Raw genomic sequence first — 19,837 nt, forward strand, 5'->3', positions numbered from 1 at the left:
CTGCTCTTAATATTGTTCCTTAAAGTTGCTTTAGAAAATTATCTATTTTCACTTACAGCTTCATTTACACTCATTTTTTTTTATTATTAAATGTTATTCTTGTTGGAAGAACTATCCTCATTGGGAAGTACATTTGTGTACCATAATTTGTTTAACTAATTCCCCATTTGATGGGCCTCTACTTTGTTCCTAGTTTTTGCTACCATCAAATATGCAGCTATAAATATTTTGGCATATATGGGGTCCTTTTTGTCAATGATCTCCTTGAGTGTGTATGCCTAGTAGTATATGCCTGGCTCAAAGGATATGGATATATCAGCTGCTGTATTTTCTTAATTGCAAATTCCTTTACAGAATGGAGTTACCAGTTTGTGTTCCACCAATGTCAGTCAGTCAATAAATATTTATTAAATGCCTACTATGCAGTAGGCACTGAGCTGGAGACACAAATAAAAATAAAGACAACACACAAAACAAACATGAAAAGTGAGAGGTAAGAAGAGGAAGGGGAGAGACACTTGACACAGGGGCATGTTGGAGAGCTCCAAAGATGTCCAAAAGCAGGGTAGCTGGTGGGAAATGTGGAGAAAAATTGTGCTGAGCCCACTTTTAAAATAAAAGGCCCTGGAACCCATGGCCACGTCCTCCAGTCAAAGGGTCCAATTTGAGGGGCAAAGAATACTGATGAGATTTGAGTACCAGGCAGATCCAATCTTGTCAGATAATGAGATTTCCCAGTGATGAATTTCCTAGGAAAGGAAGGCATGACAGAGTTTCAAATACGTCCAAAAGCAGTGCATCTGGTGGGAAATGACATTAGTATGTCCATCTTTCTACAAGTTTTCTACAACCCCTGCAATACTGACAATTTTTTTTGTCGTCTTTGCTAATTAGCTGAGTGTGAGATGAAAATTAAGTATAATTCATGATTTAGTACTAGGCAACGTGCCTGGGAGAGGAGAGATTTGAATTTCTCTTATTTTTAGTGATTTGGAGTACTCTTTCATTCCATAATTAATTCTACAGGGTTTTATTCTTGCTGTTGTTGTAATCTGCTTCTCTGCTTCTGTTTTTGTTTTTGATTTTTTTTGGAGAGGGTTTAGCTAAAATTATTTGTCTCCTATTGCTGAACAAGAAAATTGCATTAATGTTAGTTTTTAACTTAGTCTTTAGAAAATGGTGAATATGCCCTACCAGTTTCTAATAATAAAAATCATCCTCTGGAATGAAAAGCAGTGTACTATGGTAGGTAGAGTACTAAATTTATATTTACGTTTTAGACATGTTGAAGGCCCTACATCAATAAATTCAAACAATTCAGTCTCTCTTCTAAGAAGGATTAGATTCACTGCCTTCAGTATTTTATATTAGTTATTTCTTTAACAATTAATTATTTAGGTATAATTCAATTCAATAAGCATTAATAAATACCTATTTTGTGCCAAGCCCTGGGGATACCAATAAGAAAAAGAGATAGAGCCGCTGCCCTCAAGAAGCTTACAATAAATGGAGAAAGATAAAGCATTAAAGAAAAAAAAAGCTGAAAAGTATGGGAGTGAGACACCAAGAAGCATGTACTTCTGTGGAGTGGAACCAACTAGAGTTGATGATGGAGGATGGAGTTACCAAGAAGGTTGTGAGTTTTCTATGAAGGAAGGTTTTGGAAGAAGTTTAGTGCTTCACCCTCCAGTCTTCCAATCACAGGGGAAAGACAGCAGATCATGACTTGAGAAAGTATAGAATATCCAAACATGAGTTAGATTTCCTTCATAAATAGGAACAAATTTGGGGAATCTAAACTAAGGAGAATGTATTCTCCCAGATAATTTTCATGATGGCAAAGTAAATATCATCAAAATCATCTGGTACACCATACCTCATTTTACATATGAAGAAACTGAGACCTCAAACAAGTTAAGTGGCTTGCCCAAGATCACAAAGCGAGTAACCAAAAGAACTGGAATTTTATCCCAGGTCCTCTGGTTCCAACTTCAATGCATTTTACACTTCATCTAATTCAACTAAAAGTAAAGCAGATCTTTAAAACTATTTAAAAGGTGAAAATCAGCCATTACATGATTATAATTTTTGCCTTGGTATAATTCTTTGGCTTTACTATTTGATAAATTGTATAGAGATAGGCATTTCTCTATGTTGTGAATAGAGGTGAAATGTTCTTCCACCAAAATATTCTCAGTAGGATTTTTTTTCCTTGTTCACTGTAAGCAAATTTAGTACAAATGTGAGCTGAATTAAATTTTCCTTCTCCTATTCTGTTTTCAGTTCAAGGCATTGAGGAGTTGTATGCAGTCTTTAATGTTAGATTGAGTGGAAGGATAGAAGGAAACACCTTAGGTTATTTTAAGATAATAATAATAATAGTTAATATTTATATAGTGTCTGTTATGTGCCAGGAGCTGAGCTAAGTACTTTGCAATTATTGTCTTATTTCACAAATAAATATCTTGTTCAATTTTCTTTCCAGTATTTCCATATTTCCCAATGTTCTAAAGATGATTAGCTGGAACAAATAATTGAACAATGATTCCTTCATTTATATTTTCAGTCTTTCATTATATTTTCAATTTTGCAGAAGAGTAAGAATATTCTGTCTTCCATTCTACAAAATTCAGTGTTATCCATAATAACATTACATATTATATATATAGGTATAATATATTTATATAAGAGTTTACAATTTATATACAATATATTTATGTAAGATTTTACAATTTAACAAATGCTTTTCTTGTACTAATTTTGTAAGATTAGTAATGAAAATATTTCCCCCACATTTTATAGATGAGGAAATAAGGAACAGAGAAACTAAGTGATTTGTCTAAGGCCATTGGTTAACACAGAGTGAGGACCTGAGCCCAGGTTATTTGAATTGGAGGAATTGAAACCCAGTTTTTATGATAACAAGTCCAGGGCAAATTATATTATAATATGCTACTTCTAGTTGGTGACAGTGAATTCTTTAATTATTTGTAATTAAATTAAATATACTTCGTAATTTGTAAGCAAACATCAGGGCAAGAACTAAAATTTCTCATAAGTTTTAAACATATTAGGGGAAAAAAGATGTTTGTTTCTCTATTATAGAAAGAAACCTAGTACTAAATTCCTAAATAAAGCATTTTCATCTATCATTACTCATGTTCCCATGAAATATATGATGTGTTCTAAATTTCCATTTATTAGATTTAAAGATCATGAATTTGGTATAAATCTGAAGCAAAATAAGAAAATTAGATTAAGAAATTTCTGACAGGGAGAAAATGACTTCCAGAGAGTGGGTTGAGTACTTTGGGAGACACATAATCTCTCTAAATAACATCACCAGGAACACTAGAATAGATATTTACTAAATAATAATACCCAGAATTTTATAGCACTCCAAATTTTCTTCTTAGGGCTTTAATATTTACCATTTTATTTCTGTCCTCAAACCATCTCAGTGAGCTATACTGAATTAGTTTTATTTATAGAGTTAGAACCAGGCAGAGGACTGAGGCAAAGAGGGGCCAAATGATTTGCCCCTACTCTACAAAATGAGTTAATGGTAGATATAAAAGACGAATAAGTGTTTCTTGCTTCTTATCCTTCTTCCTTTTTCTCTTAAAAAAAAAAACCTTCTTAACTTAGGGTATATGAACCTGTCACTTTTTTTTTAAATAGTATGAAAACTATTCCAAAATAGTTTCCTTTGGAATCCTATGTATTTCATTGTATGCGTTGAAAAATGTTCTTCTGAGAAAGGGTCCATAGGTTTCACCAGAATGCCAAAGGGGTCCAAAAAAGGGTAAGAAGGCACTCTTTATAGTTTTGCTTTTTTTTTTTTGTTTTTTAATAAATGAGTGTTAGATTTTATCAAATGCTTTTTTTTCCCTGTCTATTAATATAATGTTTGGTGTTTGTAGTGGGGCATTGATTGGGGTCCCTTGATCAATTCCTCACTATATGTTTTTATTATGATTATGTGATTACGTTCACTGTTTTTCAAATATTGAACCAGCCTTGCCATTTTATTATGGTCATTAGTGATCTGGCCAAATGTGAAACTAATTTAACACCTAGGTATTTTATTTGGGGGGGGGTGAGTTATTTCCATGTTTTCCATAAACTTCTAAAATAAATCAAACTTCACTAACATTGCTAGCTTAAAACAAAAGACAGAGAGTTTGACAATAGGAGCCAGCACCTGAGCTCTACAAGCTTCAAGTGATCTACATTTCATCTGATATGTAGAATGAAACTATAGTTCTGGCAATAATTGCATTTTTAGGAAACTGATTCTTATTTTACCTGTATAGAATTAAAAAAGGAAATATCAGAATATGTTTGAAGTCTCATGGACTGGTTGCTTTTTCTTCTCTCTCCTCTGAGACCTAGGAAAAGGATTATCCTTGTCTTACCTGAGCAGCTTATTTTTAGGCTCATCAAAAACTTCAAGTATTTCTTCTATTTCCTCATTTCCACTTTGTATTAGAATTCTTGAAACTAAGGGTCAAGCTTCTTCTATTTTAACATTTTTAGCTTTCTTAGCTAAATTACAAAGTGCAATTATGGTGAGTCTATTGTAGGTGTGTGTCCCATTCAAAGTCCCAAGGAGAAATATTCTCAAAGATATAGGTTAGAGATGGGAAGGACTTCAAAGATCATAGGATCATAGGCCAAATAAATTTAGATGTTGAAAGGGCCTCAGAAATCTTTGATTTCAATCCTTGCACTTCACAACTGAGGAAAACAAAGCCCATCGAGGCAAAATCTCCTGCACCAAACTACACAAGTATGTGTGAGATCTTAAACACTCAAACGCAGGTCTTCTAATTCTAAGCCCAATGCTCTTAGAGTTCATTAGAAGCTGTCTGGCTAATACTTTTTTTTTTTATTTAGAAACCTTATCTCTTCCATTAAATTAAAATATATTAAGGATATGTTTAGCTATCTCTAAGCACAACAACAACAATAATAGCTAAAATTTATACAGTATTTTCTGTGTCACAGGCACTGTACTAAGCACTTTACAATTATTATCTCACTTGATTCCCACAACAATTCTGGGAAATTGTGTGGCTTGTCCCTCATTCTTGAAGAAGACCATGACATTCTGGGAAATAAGTGCTAATAGTATCCCTAATTTACAGATGAGGAACCCAAAGCAGAGATTAAGTGACTTGCCCAGGATCACACAGATAGTAAGTGACTGAGGCTAGATTTGAACTCAGGTCTTCCCGACTCCAGGCCCAGTGCTATCTCCAATGTGTCACCGTATTGCCTGATGATTGGGAAATGCAACTTTCAAATACAGAAGATAGAATACATCCTTAAAATAGATTTTTTTTAAATAGGAGTTTCTCACATAATAGATGAAGCAACACAGTACTCTAGGAGGCAGCAAATGACAAAGTCTCTTATCCTATTTTTTAGAAAAAAAAAACAGAGGAATGATGGTGACATGATAGCATAATTAATTGGATTAAGAATTATTTGAAAACCTGGATTCAAAAAGTAGCATTAATGATTCAAAGTTAACTTGGAAGGAAGTCTCCAGTGAAGTATTTGGCCCAGTGCTACTTAGCACTCTATCAGTAACTTGGATAAAGGCATAGAATCTATGCCATAGATGATGTCATGCTTATCAGATATTCCGAAAGCACAAAGTTAGGGGGAACACTAGCACGATGGACAGAAGTCAGAATTTGAAAAGAACCTGATAGATATACCAAGTAAGGTAAAATTTAAGACGGGTAAATTTAACATTGTACATTTGGATTTGAAAGATCAATTTCATAAGTTTAAATTGAGGGATGCATGGTTAGACAGCAGTTCAATCTGAAAATGATCTAGGAGTTTTTAGTGGACTGCAAGCCTAATATGAATCAACAGCATGTCAGCCCACAACAAAACTACTACAGTACAATATTTCACTGCCTTAAGAGAGGCATGATATACAAGGGCAAGGAGGCAATAGAACTGTTAGGTGTTGCGCTGGTCAGAACACATCTGGAGTGTTATGTCCAGTTTTAGGTGCCACATTTTAGGAAGGACATTGATAAGCTATAGAATTTCTTGAGGATTACAGCCAGTATGACAAAGGGTCTCAAGTTCATACCATATGAGGATCTTTTGAGGTAACTGGTGATGTATATTCTGGTAAAGAGGAGACTTAAAAGGAATATGATAGTTTTCTTCAAATATTTGAAGGGCTTTCACATGGGCGAGGAAATGAACTTACTCTGTTTGGCAGCAGCATAATAAAGGCATATTAAGAAGAAATGGAATGAAGTTTCACAGACAGATTGTAAGTTTGAATTAAAAAACACACTCTAGCTCCATAATAATGAGCAATTCACTTAACCTTTTAGAAACTTAATCTCTTCATGTATAAAATGGTAACAATAATATTTGTACTACCCTACAGGGTTATTGTAAGAAAAATTATTTTCAAAACCTTAAAGTTATTCTTAGATTATCTATAATTCCTTTGAGCTCTATAATCTAACTACTTTAGTCAAAATTTAAATATATTCCTTCCCTGTTGGGAAGCTATAAATACATAATTTAAGTAAATATTATTTGGCAAATAGTTCACATTTAGTAATAATAATTTATATGTATGTAGCACCACAGTCATTTGCACATAGATGTGATACTGTCAATATGGCCTTGATTCCTCAGATCCCAGATTAAAAAACACCTAAGGTGATAACATCTTTATGCTTATAAAGTCCATATAAGTTCTAAAAATCCTTATCTCAATATCCATTCTCACTGAAAAGTCTCAGCTTCCGGAACAAAGCTACATTCCCACCCCTACCACCCGACCCCCTGACTCTGAGTTCTAAGTATACCCCTTGAGGATTCAGGAATAATTCTCTAATGCCATCAGCTCAAGCCCTCTCCAGTTTACTACTCCAACTCCTCAAGATTGTCAGTTTATGACAATTTAGCCAGTCAGCTTTAAGTAGTTTCCAGAAAGAGATATTTGCTAAGATGATACTGTGAGACTGTACAAAATACCGATACTGTAAGATATACAAAACATCCCTCCTAAAGACTGTGATACATAGTTCTACAAGTACATACAGAGTCTAGAGGAAAGTGGGTTCAGACTTAAGGATACATGTGGCAAATGGATTAACTTATAACTTCTGGTTGCTGCCAATCCTTTTCTTTTATTCATCAGGGGATGAAGAAGTTCACCTCAAGCATAGTGAATCTGTCTTGTCTGTCCTTGGCTCCTAATACAGATTGTATTACCAGTCTTTTCTATCCTGGGGCAGCAATGCTGATGGGAAGATGTGAAATCCGAAATCTTTCATAATTGTATAAACTCACAAGTTCTCATTCCAGCTGAAGTTGGGGTAGGGGGGAGTTGTCAAAGGAAACCTGGCCAAGGCCAAAGTCAAATCTTCTTCTCTCCTCCTGAATCCTTTTTGTATTCCCTACACTATCCTTCCCCACCCCCACCTTTCACTCTGCTTGCTATAGCTTTCAATCCATTTAACTCTCTAATTTTTACCTTTTGTCACTCTTCTATTAATTAATCTTGCTTTTACTACAATTATTGAAAAATAATCAAACAGGTATAGCTTTAAAAAGAACAATAGATTTTAAATCGCATATTTCCTCAAAGAGCCTCTTTTTCCTTTTTTTTCTTTTTTTTGAAACTGTGTTTCCCTATCTCTCCCAGCATGGAACTGCAGCACCCACTCACTAGCCCAATCCCAATACTGATGGGTACAGAAGCCTTAGACTGCTCTGCATTTCTGACCTGGCCTAGTTTTCCCGCCCTTAGGCAGTCTGCTGATCCTCTGCTCCCAAAGGCTCACTATGTTGGTGCCTGGTTTAGTACAGATAATTAACTAAACTAAGACCTAGTAAGTTCAAGCAATCCACCAGCCTCGGCCCCTCTGGTATCAGGAATTACATGTATGTTGAATGACTAAGTCATTTTGACTTAAATAAATAAATAAATACCCAAATTGACTACAAAGGAGATATGAAGGAAGACCCTATCTGTATCCAAAGAAAGAACTGGTAACTAGAAGTATAAACACACACACACATATATGTATACATATTTGTATCTAAGGATAGCCATTTCAAGAGGGAGGGGGAAGGAAGGAAAGGAAAAAAAAGAAATTTACATGATAGCTTTAATATATTTAAAGAGAATTCTATGTAATTGATTTCGATTTCATGTGCAATCATCTTTTTTTATTATACTGTGTTATGTGAATGACTGTTTTATTCCATAAATTAAAAATAAAACAAATATATATACATATATAGATATAGATATAGATATAGATATAGATATAGATATAGATATAGATATAGATATAGATATAGATATAGATATAGATGATATAGATATAGATATAGATATAGATATAGATGATATAGATATAGATGATATAGATATAGATATAGATATAGATATAGATATAGATATAGATATAGATATAGATATAGATATAGATATAGATATAGATATAGATTAACATCAAGTATGTGCTACCATGCCCAGCTCAAAGAATCTTTTAGTTAATACTAAGCCTTTTTTAAAAACCTGGGCATGTTGATAAATAGGGGATTAAAGCAAATTTGTTGTAATATAATGAATGAAATTAACTTAAGAGGCCACAGCTGTGTAATACTTGTTTGTGTGAATATCTTATTGCCCCTAATAGACTGCATGCTCCATAAGACAGGAAGAATGTCTCATATATCTTTGTTCTTGTCCATAGTCCCCCAACCTCCGGCACTTACTATGTCAATAGATGTGATATTTGCTGGAATTAAATAATATAAAATTAAACATTCTCCTTTCAACGGATTAGATGATATTTCTTTTGCATAGATTAACTGGAATACTAGTCTTACTGCAGTGTTTCTCCCAGAGTAGGAACATTATTCTTAATTTGAATCTTAAAATAGCTACAAATACACATATAAGTGTGCACAAATAATTTACATATCTGTATTTTGTTTTTGTTGTATAGACCGGGCATTTGGAAAGATCTAAAGACCATGGGTTCTGTGTCTCTCTTCATATTCTTCGTCACATTACTGGTTCTGGGGAGACAGGTAAGAAGTCCATTATTTCTACTAATGAGGATTTTTGTATGTACCTATGTCTGTATTTTCATGCAACCACATCTAGGAACTACACATGTTAAAGAGAGAGGACACAGCCCATAATGACAAGGTCCAGAAATACAACCTGAAGGGTAAATGCTCTCAACTCTTTGACAAGAACAGGCAAATGTTTTGAACACAGAAAGTCAACCTTTTTCTTCTAGTACCATTTAAGCCTTAAAATACCAAGCCATTTTCTGAACCTATTTTAAAAAAGGCTATAATGTTTAAAAGAATATGAAACTAGGGGGGAAAATGTCCTTTGGAACATAGGATTTTTCCTTTTATTTTGGAATATATATTTTGAGGTGTATTTCTGTCACTGTCTTCCTTGTTTTTAATGTGGATGTTTGGAAGCATGATGTTTAGCCCAAGGAAAAGAAAATTTAGAAGGGGATATGATCACAGTCGTTAGTATTTGATTGGTTGACATGTAGAAGAGAGATTAAACTTAGTCTCAAGAAAGCAAAACTAGAAGCAATGGATAAAGATAAAAAGAAACAATGTTGCACTTCATGCAAAGAAAACCTTGCTAATAGTTTAAATCCCTACAATGTGGAATGGGGCACTTCAGAGAATTGTAGGTTCCCCCTCACTAGAAGTTTTTGTTGTTGTTGTTGTTTTGAGGCAATCAAGGTTAGGAGACTTGCTCAGGGTCACACAGCTAGTAAGTATCTGAGACTGAATTTGAACTTAGGTCTTCCTGACTCCAGGGCTGGTGGTCTATTTACTATGCCACCTAATTGCCCCTCACTAGAGGTTTTCAAGGAGAAGATGTTACTGAGGAGATGCTTGGTCAGGCAAAAGTTAGACCACTTTGACTCTAGAGTTCCTTTCAATGATGAAATTCTGTAATTCCCTGCAAAAGTTTCCTGTTCCAATACCTTATTGTGATGAGAAAATGACCCTGAATTGTGGAAGGCTATTCTGGAGAGGTGCTATCTCTGGCAGGTCCTACCAAGTCAAAAGCCTACAAGTAGAGGCTTAGTGCATCATACCGGCTGTCTACATTCATACTAATGGAGGAGAAGTCCATTACCATGGTGTTGACCATCAGGCAATGAAAGACATTGGCCACAACAACTCACGGAAAACAGTAGCTTACCTCTTTTTAAACTGACTGACCATGAACAAGGATCTAAAATCATTGGTCCTTGGTATATTAAGATAATGAGTTTCCATAAGTCTCAAATAACTGAATCAAATAACTGGTCTGTGTATTAGAGAAGTTAATAAAAATAACCATGTTATATAATAGTTAGGTACTTGTCTATAGTTTGGTGTAACATTCATTCACATGGTCCCTAAGGAATAAGCTAAGATAACAAGTTACCTAAAAGAATTAACACCTGCAAAAAAAATTCCTGGTACCTATTTTTCTTCTGACGCCTATTTAAAGAAGTTCTAGTAGAATCTTCTGACGATCTAACCCAGGAACTTTTTTTAATAGTTTTGTTTTCTTTTTTAAATAGCAAGGGGCAGTAGAAAGCCCTTAATTCACAGTTAGAGAAGCTGAATTCAGTTCCTGGCCCTGATAATTTATTTTCTGAGTGACCTTAAGCAACTCTTAGCCTCAGTTTCCTCATATGCAAAATAGTAATGAGAATATTTCACTAACTACCTCATAGGCTTATTGTGAACAAAGTGCTTTGTAAATGTAAAAGCTCTATAGAAAAGTCATTGTTATTATAATCATTATTATTTTCCTAGATACCAGATGTTCCAATATACTTCATGCATTCAAAAAGTAACGTCAGTTTGTTTGAACACAATTGTTTCTAGAAGCCTGTGGTAATATTCTTGCCTCTACTTCTTTCTTGAATCCAAATATGTTGCAAACTCTTGCATTTTTCCAAATAAAATTTTCAAATGAAATTAGTATTCATGACAGCAAAATGATCATCTTTTCTAATTTGTTTTTTAATTTGCACAGTGCAGTTATTTGGGAACTTAATTATTTATTTATTGCTTGTCTATAGTGCATTTTGCCTTAAGGTTGATCTTTTCCATCACCATTCTTCTTGAAACATAAAGGGGAAAAAACATGCATTTACTGCCTGAGTAAATTAATATTTTTTCTTATTACTTTAAGGAAAATAAAATTTTAAATTGGAATTTAAAATATGTACTGTACACAAAACAATTGAATTGTCATTTATGCAGATATATCAGTTTAAAAAAATGTTTACAAATTCACTGCAATGTTAGGTGACCAAAAATAGAGGTTGACAGCTTTTTTCATTGTTGTTTAAGTTAGAGGTTCAAAGAAGGGAAATCCCTTTTAATGGTCTCTCCCTTCTTCTAGTATCATGCCATGTTCCTAATTTTCTTCTTTACTGCTTGTAGTTAAAAGAAAGCATGTTTTCTAATTAATTTCCCTTCAAAGTCTAAGTCCAGTGAACCTATGATCTTCCCCCTTGCAATACAACTTCATAAATATTATCTCCATTCCCTCAGATGTGAAGCCCTCACTTTATATTCATGGACATTTTTCTTCCTTGGATGGGTGTGCACTGGGGACAAATAAAACATATGAGAAGCCGAGTGATTTGGAAAGAGTTTAAAGTCACTTTGTGCAGATGCTTATAGGATCCTCTAATCTTATTATCAGTTGTATAAGCATTCAAAAGATAATTCCAACTGGCACTAAAATTTATATTTCACAAAACACATAGCCTTTTACAAAACAAACAAAAAACAACAACAAAAAAAATAAGAATAATAAATCTGTAGCATAGAAGCATAATGTTTATCTACATAGCAACCTTTAAGAAAAATTCCAGAGATCATTTATCATGTACTGTTAATAAGCTCTGTACAAACATACTGTACATGTCACGTTGAATGGTCACTTGAAAAGATTTCATTTTCTATGTAAAGTGAATTGTTTGATTATTATTCTCATTTTGAGTATATGCCTGTGTCTGCCTAATGCCCAAACAGCCCTTTGTTTAGTAGGTGTTTGGCTGAATTGTCCCCTTGTTTAATAACCTGGCTTATTTTTCAGGGCAGTGTTCTGTTCTAATAAATGCATGGCTTGATTCCTGTGGGAAATAGTCTATATTTTCAGGAGGGGAAGGTGGTGAAGAAGATTTCAAGAATGTCTGGGTTTCAAAATAAATAGATTTTTGAATCTACATTTGAAATCTCATAAAATTCCCCAGTGCATGATGTGAATCTAAACTATACCAGATAAAGAATACATCTGAGTCTACTTACGTAGGCCAAAATAGACATAATTTATACCTTGCAACCTTTCTCCTCACTTTGAAAATAAGGGATCCTTATTTATTTCTCATTTGTGGGCTAGACCCTTTGTTTGTTATTTGTTCTTTTTTGAAATGTCACTGATATCTTTAGTCAACCCAGAAAAAGATTGTTGTATGCTCATCTGTATTTGTTTGTCAAATAAATGTCTATTGTGCCAAAAGTGCACCCTCTCTATTAGGCTGCTCTGTTCAAAATAGACTCAATTAATCATCATTAGTTCCATTAATTTGCATCAAACATGATAAATCACAATGCTAAAAGCAATAAGTATATAGGTGGGAAATGGAACATCTACACAGATTTATTTAAATGATAAGCTTTATTGAAATTACTTTTGAATTTGTCCAGAGTCTGCCTCTTTAATTCTAATGACAATACACTTTATTTGTCAAAGGGAAAAAATAGCTATGTAGGAAATGTTTTCTTTCCTCTATATCTGCATAGTAAAGTTAGTTTTCCCTGCTAGATGCAATGTAATTTTAATTGAATGTATATCAAAATAAATTTTCATGTAACTATGACCATACTTTCTCATTACTGTTCAAATCTACCTAAAAAAAAATCAGTTTTGTGTTGCTTATTCAGCTGAATGATGTTTACAGGAGGAGAAAAGTGATTGTGATTTTTCTAACTTTAAATGCAATCCAAAAATTAACATTATTGGTAAATGATGGCCAACAACTGCAGTGCCACATATATGTTCAAACTTCTATAAAAGCTGTTTCCTTTGAGTAACTTAGCCTTTTCTCAGTGCCATATTGAAGGCATCTTTTTTTTCATAACAGAAAGCTTTTTTAGGGAGGGTGGACTATACTATGTTTTATCTCTTTAAAGCCTATTTGCTCTAGCAGGACAAGATGCCTATTGTTTCTTTACTTCTGTGTCCTCTTGTAACAGAATGAATATTACTGTAGGTTAGACTTCCTATGGAAGAACAAGTTCAATAAAGAGCGTGAGGAAATTGAAACCATGGAGAACCTGAATCGTGTCCTGCTGGAAAACGTACTCCCTGCCCATGTGGCCGAACACTTCTTGGCCAGAAACTTGAAAAATGAGGTCAGATGCTTTCTGCTAATCAAAAATGATCATGTGTGGGGTCACGGTCAGACTTTCCAGTGGAAAATGGAAATGGGGTCCAGGGGGAAGGAGAAATACTGGACGATCAAAAGTCTTTATTTCCATTCTATGGTGTAATCGAAAGAAATATAGACTTAGAGTCAGGGGATCTGGGTTCAAACTCTAGCTCTGACATTTACTGGTGGTATAACTTTGAGAAAGTCACCTAACCTATCTGAGCCTCAGCTTCTTCAACAGTAAAATGTCCTATTTGCATTACCTTTCTCGCAGGAGTGCTAAAAGCAAATCTTGTTAGAAACCTTAAGGCACTAAAGAAATAGGACTTGGGAATATAGCTGGATTCTAGGAACGTAAGTCTAGAAGGCATCATGAAATATCATCCAGTTCGGTCTTCTACCAACTTGAATCAGGAACCCAAGTAGAGTCCTACTTTTAATTTAATGTCTCTAAGCATCTGGATAAAAGTGAAAAAACAATCTAGTCAAACATCCAGATCTTTATTCCAGCTGATTCCAAAGATCTAGATGTTTGGCTGCATGTTTCTGCTGTCAGTTGGATGTTGTGCTGTAAAGATATCCTTTAAGAATAATTCAGCACTTTCCTCTGAGGTTTTTACACATGCCTGAAACATCATTGAGATATGTTTCATGTTTTTTTTCTTCAAGCAGTGCACTTAATTTTTCTTCCTTCATCTCATCCCATCCACAGTAATTGTCTCAGATTAACCAGAAAAATGGGATATTTACCCCTTCCTTCACCTAATTCAGCTTACTAACTTCATTTCTGTTGGTACTGCTGTTACTAAGATTGGGACCTGACTAGCATAAAGACGTGACTAGTATAAAGTCTTTGCTCTTTTGCTAACAAAAATCAACCAAAGTCTATCTATACGACATGGAGATTACCCTGGTAATACTATGTAACTGTGAATCACTCAATCAACAAGCACTGATTGAGCACCCATTATATATCAGGTGCTGTGCAAGGCACTGGAGATACAAAAGGAAATTAGCCTCTATCCAAATCAAAATTTCAAATGATCCTAAAGATACTGTAAAAATACATGTAGGCATGAGTAGTTTACTGTTTATTACTAATGATTATTTGTGTGTAAAAAGAAATGGTATAAAAGACATGAAGGACATAGATGGACACAGAAAAGGAAATGCATGGGTCTGTCTGGACAGAGGGACCAATTATATTCCATACACATTTATTGTTTGTTGTGGGCCATATACCATGTTAACCACTAGGGCTACCAAGACACACATACACTCCTTCTCTCTCTCTTTCTCCCCCCCCCCCCACCATATGTATTTATGTATACACACATATACATACATATGGGAGTGGGTAGAGAAAGAGAGACAGAGAGGGAAAGAGAGAGAGACACAGACAAACAGACAGCAGACAGATAGAGACAGAGACAGAGACAGAGACAGAGACAGAGAGTTCCCTGCCCAAGGAACTTGAGTCTGTGTACTTTAAGTGGTGTTTCTCTAAAGAATTCCAAGAATCCAAAAATTTCCAGAGACTCTTTTTTTTGTAAACCTTAATAGAAGGAAAGTGAGCTAACTATTACATATACATCAGATATTTCAGTACCAAATTTATACAGAAAACAAGTGTTCCACTTGTCAAGGAAATTCAACCTCTTCTTAGTAAAAGCATAGGAATTCCTAAAGGTTATCCAACTACTTAAATTAGGAATTATTCACTCTAAATAGTCACAGAAAGTCTCCAATTTTGCCATTAAATTATTAGGAATAGAAGGCTGGCCCTTAAAAAAAAATAGTAGGACAAGACAGGTCTTGGAGATCAGAGGCAGTGTTATGTAGTGGGCAGAGCACTGGATTTGGCTCCCAAATTCCACCTCTGCTATTTACTGCCTTTACGACTTTGGGCAAGACACTTTCCTGTAAGCCTCAATTCTACAAAATGAGAAATTATAACTTGATATTCTCTAAGGTACCTTCCAGCTTTATGTCCTGTGAATGTAGAACAAGAGATTACTATCCCCTCTTCTCATTACTTAATGCTCACTTACATGTTATATAAAATCTAAGGTTCATACCTGTCTAGTGTGTTTTCTGTTACCTAATAACAGTAATGTGTGCATATAAAAATTTAAAAACTATTTAATAGTAATGATCATAAGGTCAAACTCTATGTCCATCATAGAGTAGGCTGCCCGGTCTCAGATGTATAGAAAGTAAAACCTAGGGGAAAATAATATATCCAACACTTCTTACCTAGGCTCAATTGCTCAAGGATGTACATATACTCTTACAGAAATGTGCTATTGGCTTAACTGGTTTTTCATAAAAATGACATTTTGAAAGATAATAATGATAGCTGACATTTTTATAGCACTTTAAAGTTTGTAAAGTGATTTCTTTATACTACTTTATTTGATCCTTACAACAACCCTACTGAGTAAGTAATATTATCAGCCCCATTTTACAGATGAAGAAATTGAGGATGAAAGAGGTTAAGTGAATTGTCCAGGACCACATAGCTAATAAGAGTCTGAGGAAGGATTTGGACTCAGGTCTTCCTGACTGCAAGTCCAGTGCCCTATCAAGATGCCTTCATAAAGCTATTTTTTTTCCAAATAGTTTGTTGAAGGATATGAAAGTTTCAGAGAAAACAAACTCCATTTGGGTGATTTTCCATCTTTTCAGGTAAACACTTTTCTACCCCTTGTTAAAAATACCCACACCCCTTCCTTATATCTTCAGCCAGTGACTCCCACCACCTCATGAGCTTCCTTTGTACTCTTGTCCTGATCAGGAATTTCATCCCAAACCACAGTCAAGAGCAAATGAGCAGCCTCTTTGTGATGTTCCTTTGTAGGAAACGAATGAAATTAAGCTGATAACTGAGTAGGATGAGTTGTCTCCCAGGAGTACTTGAGAAAAGGAAGAAAAGGTTTTTTTAGTTCAGAAGTTTTCCCTCCCATGTACATAACTCTGTCATGTGATCCCTCATCCACACTCTAGTTACACTTATCCAGTGGAATATTTTAAAAATGAACTGATCCTTGATACACTATTTTGAGGCTCAATTTCTCCACCAACACACAAGAAAAATCAACAGTTTTGAGAGCTGCCATGGCTAAAACATTTCCACTGGAAAATGATGGCAAACAAAAATGTAAAACCACCTTTTAAACATAATCTCTACAATAATTTTCCTTTGCTGATAGTTTTTTACATTCAACAAAAACCTCAGCTATAGCTCACCATGGGAAACCATTCTAATCTCTTTTTTCTGGAATTCTTCTGGCATCCAAATATATTCCTGAATATACATAGCAAGTAATATTGCAAAAAGATTAACAGTTGCTCAAGTGACAGGTTTTTTTTTTAATACTGACTAAGAATAGCAGTTTTAAGTTTTATGATGGCTATATCTGGAATAGGCTCTATGGTTCCATCAAAATGGCCTTGCGGGTTCTCACACATGGCACTCTAGCTCTTGTCCCCAAGGCCTCAAAATCACTCTCTTCTTATTTCTTTCTCCTAGAATCTCTTGTTTCATTCAAAATTTAGCTGAAGTATTATATTATGCATAAAGCCTCTCCTGATCTCCATAGCAGCTATACCTTCCTCCATTAAATTACATTATAATTACTTTGTATATATTTAATATTTCCTAACAGAGCATAAGCTCCTTAAGGGCAAAAACTATTTTATTTCTCTCTTTTTTTTCCCCTCAGTCTAGCGTAGTGGTTGAGAGTTTGCAGTCATTTAATAAATGTTTATTGATTGATCGATCTTAAGAGAAGGTGGCTTTAGTTAAAAGTGCAATGACATAATTAATCATGAACTTCACTATGTATAACTAAAGACACTGCTTGAAATCAGACATTTGGAATAGCAAGGACTGAAGAATAGACTGGGATATTAAATCAACAAGATACCACTTCATAATGATTTTTCCAGTCTTTGTTTCTTAGGCCACTGGGTTCCATCTTAAAGGCTCCACCAAAGCATTCATCACAGCTGTATTTTCTCTTTATTCTGTTAATTTATAATATAAAATAGGCATAGCCTTGGCAGCTACATGAGCAACTCCTGTAAAATGTAGAACCCTTAGAGCCTGGAAAAAGCTCAGAGATCTAATCCTCTGTTTGTAACCTCTATTCATCATATTTGACCAGGAAACATATCCAGGGTATTTTGAGAGACCTCCAAAGAGTTATTGTGCACATTTAAATAGAATGGCTCTACTGTAGCTAAACCCTTAAAACTTGATGGAGTAGTGGACTTCTATCAGGAAAGTGGGAAACTTAATGGTCACTGCCAGTAGTCAAGGTTTTTATTTCCTGTAAAAGCCAAGAGATCATATGTCTTGTTTGTGGAATAGAGAGGAAGCTAATGTCACTGGATTAAAGTGTATATAACAAAGAGTAAAATATAAGAAGATTGGAAAGGTAGGAGGGGGTTAGGTTGTAAAGGACTTTGAAAGTCAAACAGAGTTTGTATTTGTATTTGATCCTGGAGTTTATTGTGTAGGAGGTGACATGGATCTGAGTTTTAGTAAAATCATTTTAGTGGCTGAATGAAGATTGATTGAAGTGGAGAGAGACCTGGAGCAGGCAGATCCACCATCGGACTATTACAGTAGACCATGCAAGCAGTGATAAGGGACTACACTTTTCTTATCCTAGACACTTTTTAATCCCATAAGACCAACCAATATCTAACATGTTGAAGGCCTCCGCATTCTTTTAGTATCACTGAAGTTCCATATGTTCCACTCAGCTTGTGAAAATTAGAGGCACCAGGTGAACAATGTGACAGAGTCAAGTCCAGAAATACATGTCCTTATCACAAATTATCATTGTTAACCTGTTGTATCCTTCATAATTTTACCATGTATTTTCTCAGATTCTATCCACCATAAACTATTATTCAATTATTGGTTCAGTTTATTGTTCATCTACATTGCCTATTAAAAAGTATACATATTTGAGGACTAATTTCACAGCTTATCCATCTAGTTACATGGAATGCTATAAATGGAATGGGTTTTATTCAATTTATTTTTCACATGTGAGTGATTGAAGGGAAATCTTTTAGTGCTGTGAAGAATTGAATGTTATAAGTGACTGAAAACACACAAGAGATGAGAAACTTGAAGTTAAGATGCATTGTGAAAGATTATAGAGAAATTCATCTTTCCCCATTAATCCTAGCAATTATGTGAAAACAGACTCAGAAAGACCCATGATAAAGAAATATAAAATGAAATTAGAGTAAGCCCCTCCATCCAGTCCTGAACTGTACAAAAAGACACCTAGAAAAAGGTGGAGGCTGGTAGAAAGTTCAAACTAGATCACATAAGCATGAAAGCTGCAGAAGTTTGAGGAAGACAGGGATCAAAAACCAGCCCAAGCTCTGGCAACCAGATCATAGACTAACAGAAGCAGGGAGCAGAAGGGAGATAGTGTAAACACTCAAAAACAAACCTAGAGCCAGCTATTGCTGTGAAGAGGATTGTTGCAGTCTAGTGATAGAACCAATACTTGTATACTCAATTTATATGCTGGCACTGACCTGTGAGAACATAACCAGAAAACAGGTTATTGTTAAAGAAGAGAGAACATGGATGTGGATTCCTCAGAGTGCTGAGATCCTTGGAGAGAGAGACAGGGCCAATCTGGTACCTGGGCATTTGGGTTCTGCAGTAGGTCTTAACCAACTAAATTTCAGAATCCTACTGGAGGCTATTAGAGCTCCAGCAGAGGACAAAACCAACTCCTAATTCAGGATCATTCAAAATGAAGGACAAACAGATCCCCTGAGGATAGAGCCTTCTCTGGATAATCAGAAGAATGACAAAGTGAGAGACTGAGGCAAAAGATGGGACTTCAGATTAGCTACCCTATTCAGGTTGGCAGTGGTTGAGGCATTGGCAGAAGGCTGTAGACCTCATAGAGATGGGGAAAGGCCCACCCAATATATGCAAGAGTGACAAAAGGGACTGATGAGTGCAGAATCTTCAAACCAAGAGTTGAAGTAGAAAATATGAGTATCCAGAAAATAGAGGCACAATGAAGAAATACTGTGGGTTAAGAAAAGCCCAAGAAAGAAGCCCAGAAGGAGACAATCACCTCAGGACAAATTCAGGCAGAGCCTTGGGAAAGAAAAAAAATCTTTGGCTACAAGTACCAGAAGAGTCAATGGAAGAAATCAAGCAAGACATAAAAATCTCTAAAAAGAAGAATCAAAACCCAAAATGAAAATATCCAGGAATATCATAGTCAAAATCTAGAGCTTCCAAGTCAAAGAAAAACATGGTACAAACAACAAAGAAAAAAAGTACAAGAATC

The 19,837-nt window shown here is 34.9% G+C and overlaps 1 protein-coding gene across 1 annotated transcript in view; it reads left to right on the top strand.

The window, feature by feature from the left end:
- The window catches only part of ADCY2 (adenylate cyclase 2), a 554,774-nt gene that overhangs the window by 500,987 nt on the left and 33,950 nt on the right, over nt 1–19,837 (top strand). The window contains exons 19-20 of the mRNA XM_021004443.2: nt 9,015–9,099; nt 13,318–13,476. Of these exons, the coding sequence (XP_020860102.1) occupies nt 9,015–9,099; nt 13,318–13,476 (244 nt within the window). The remainder of the gene's footprint in view (nt 1–9,014; nt 9,100–13,317; nt 13,477–19,837) is intronic.

The sequence above is a fragment of the Phascolarctos cinereus genome, unplaced genomic scaffold, assembly GCF_003287225.1.
Source record: "Phascolarctos cinereus isolate Bilbo 61053 unplaced genomic scaffold, phaCin_HiC Scaffold_4;HRSCAF=312, whole genome shotgun sequence".
Taxonomy (NCBI): domain Eukaryota; kingdom Metazoa; phylum Chordata; class Mammalia; order Diprotodontia; family Phascolarctidae; genus Phascolarctos; species Phascolarctos cinereus.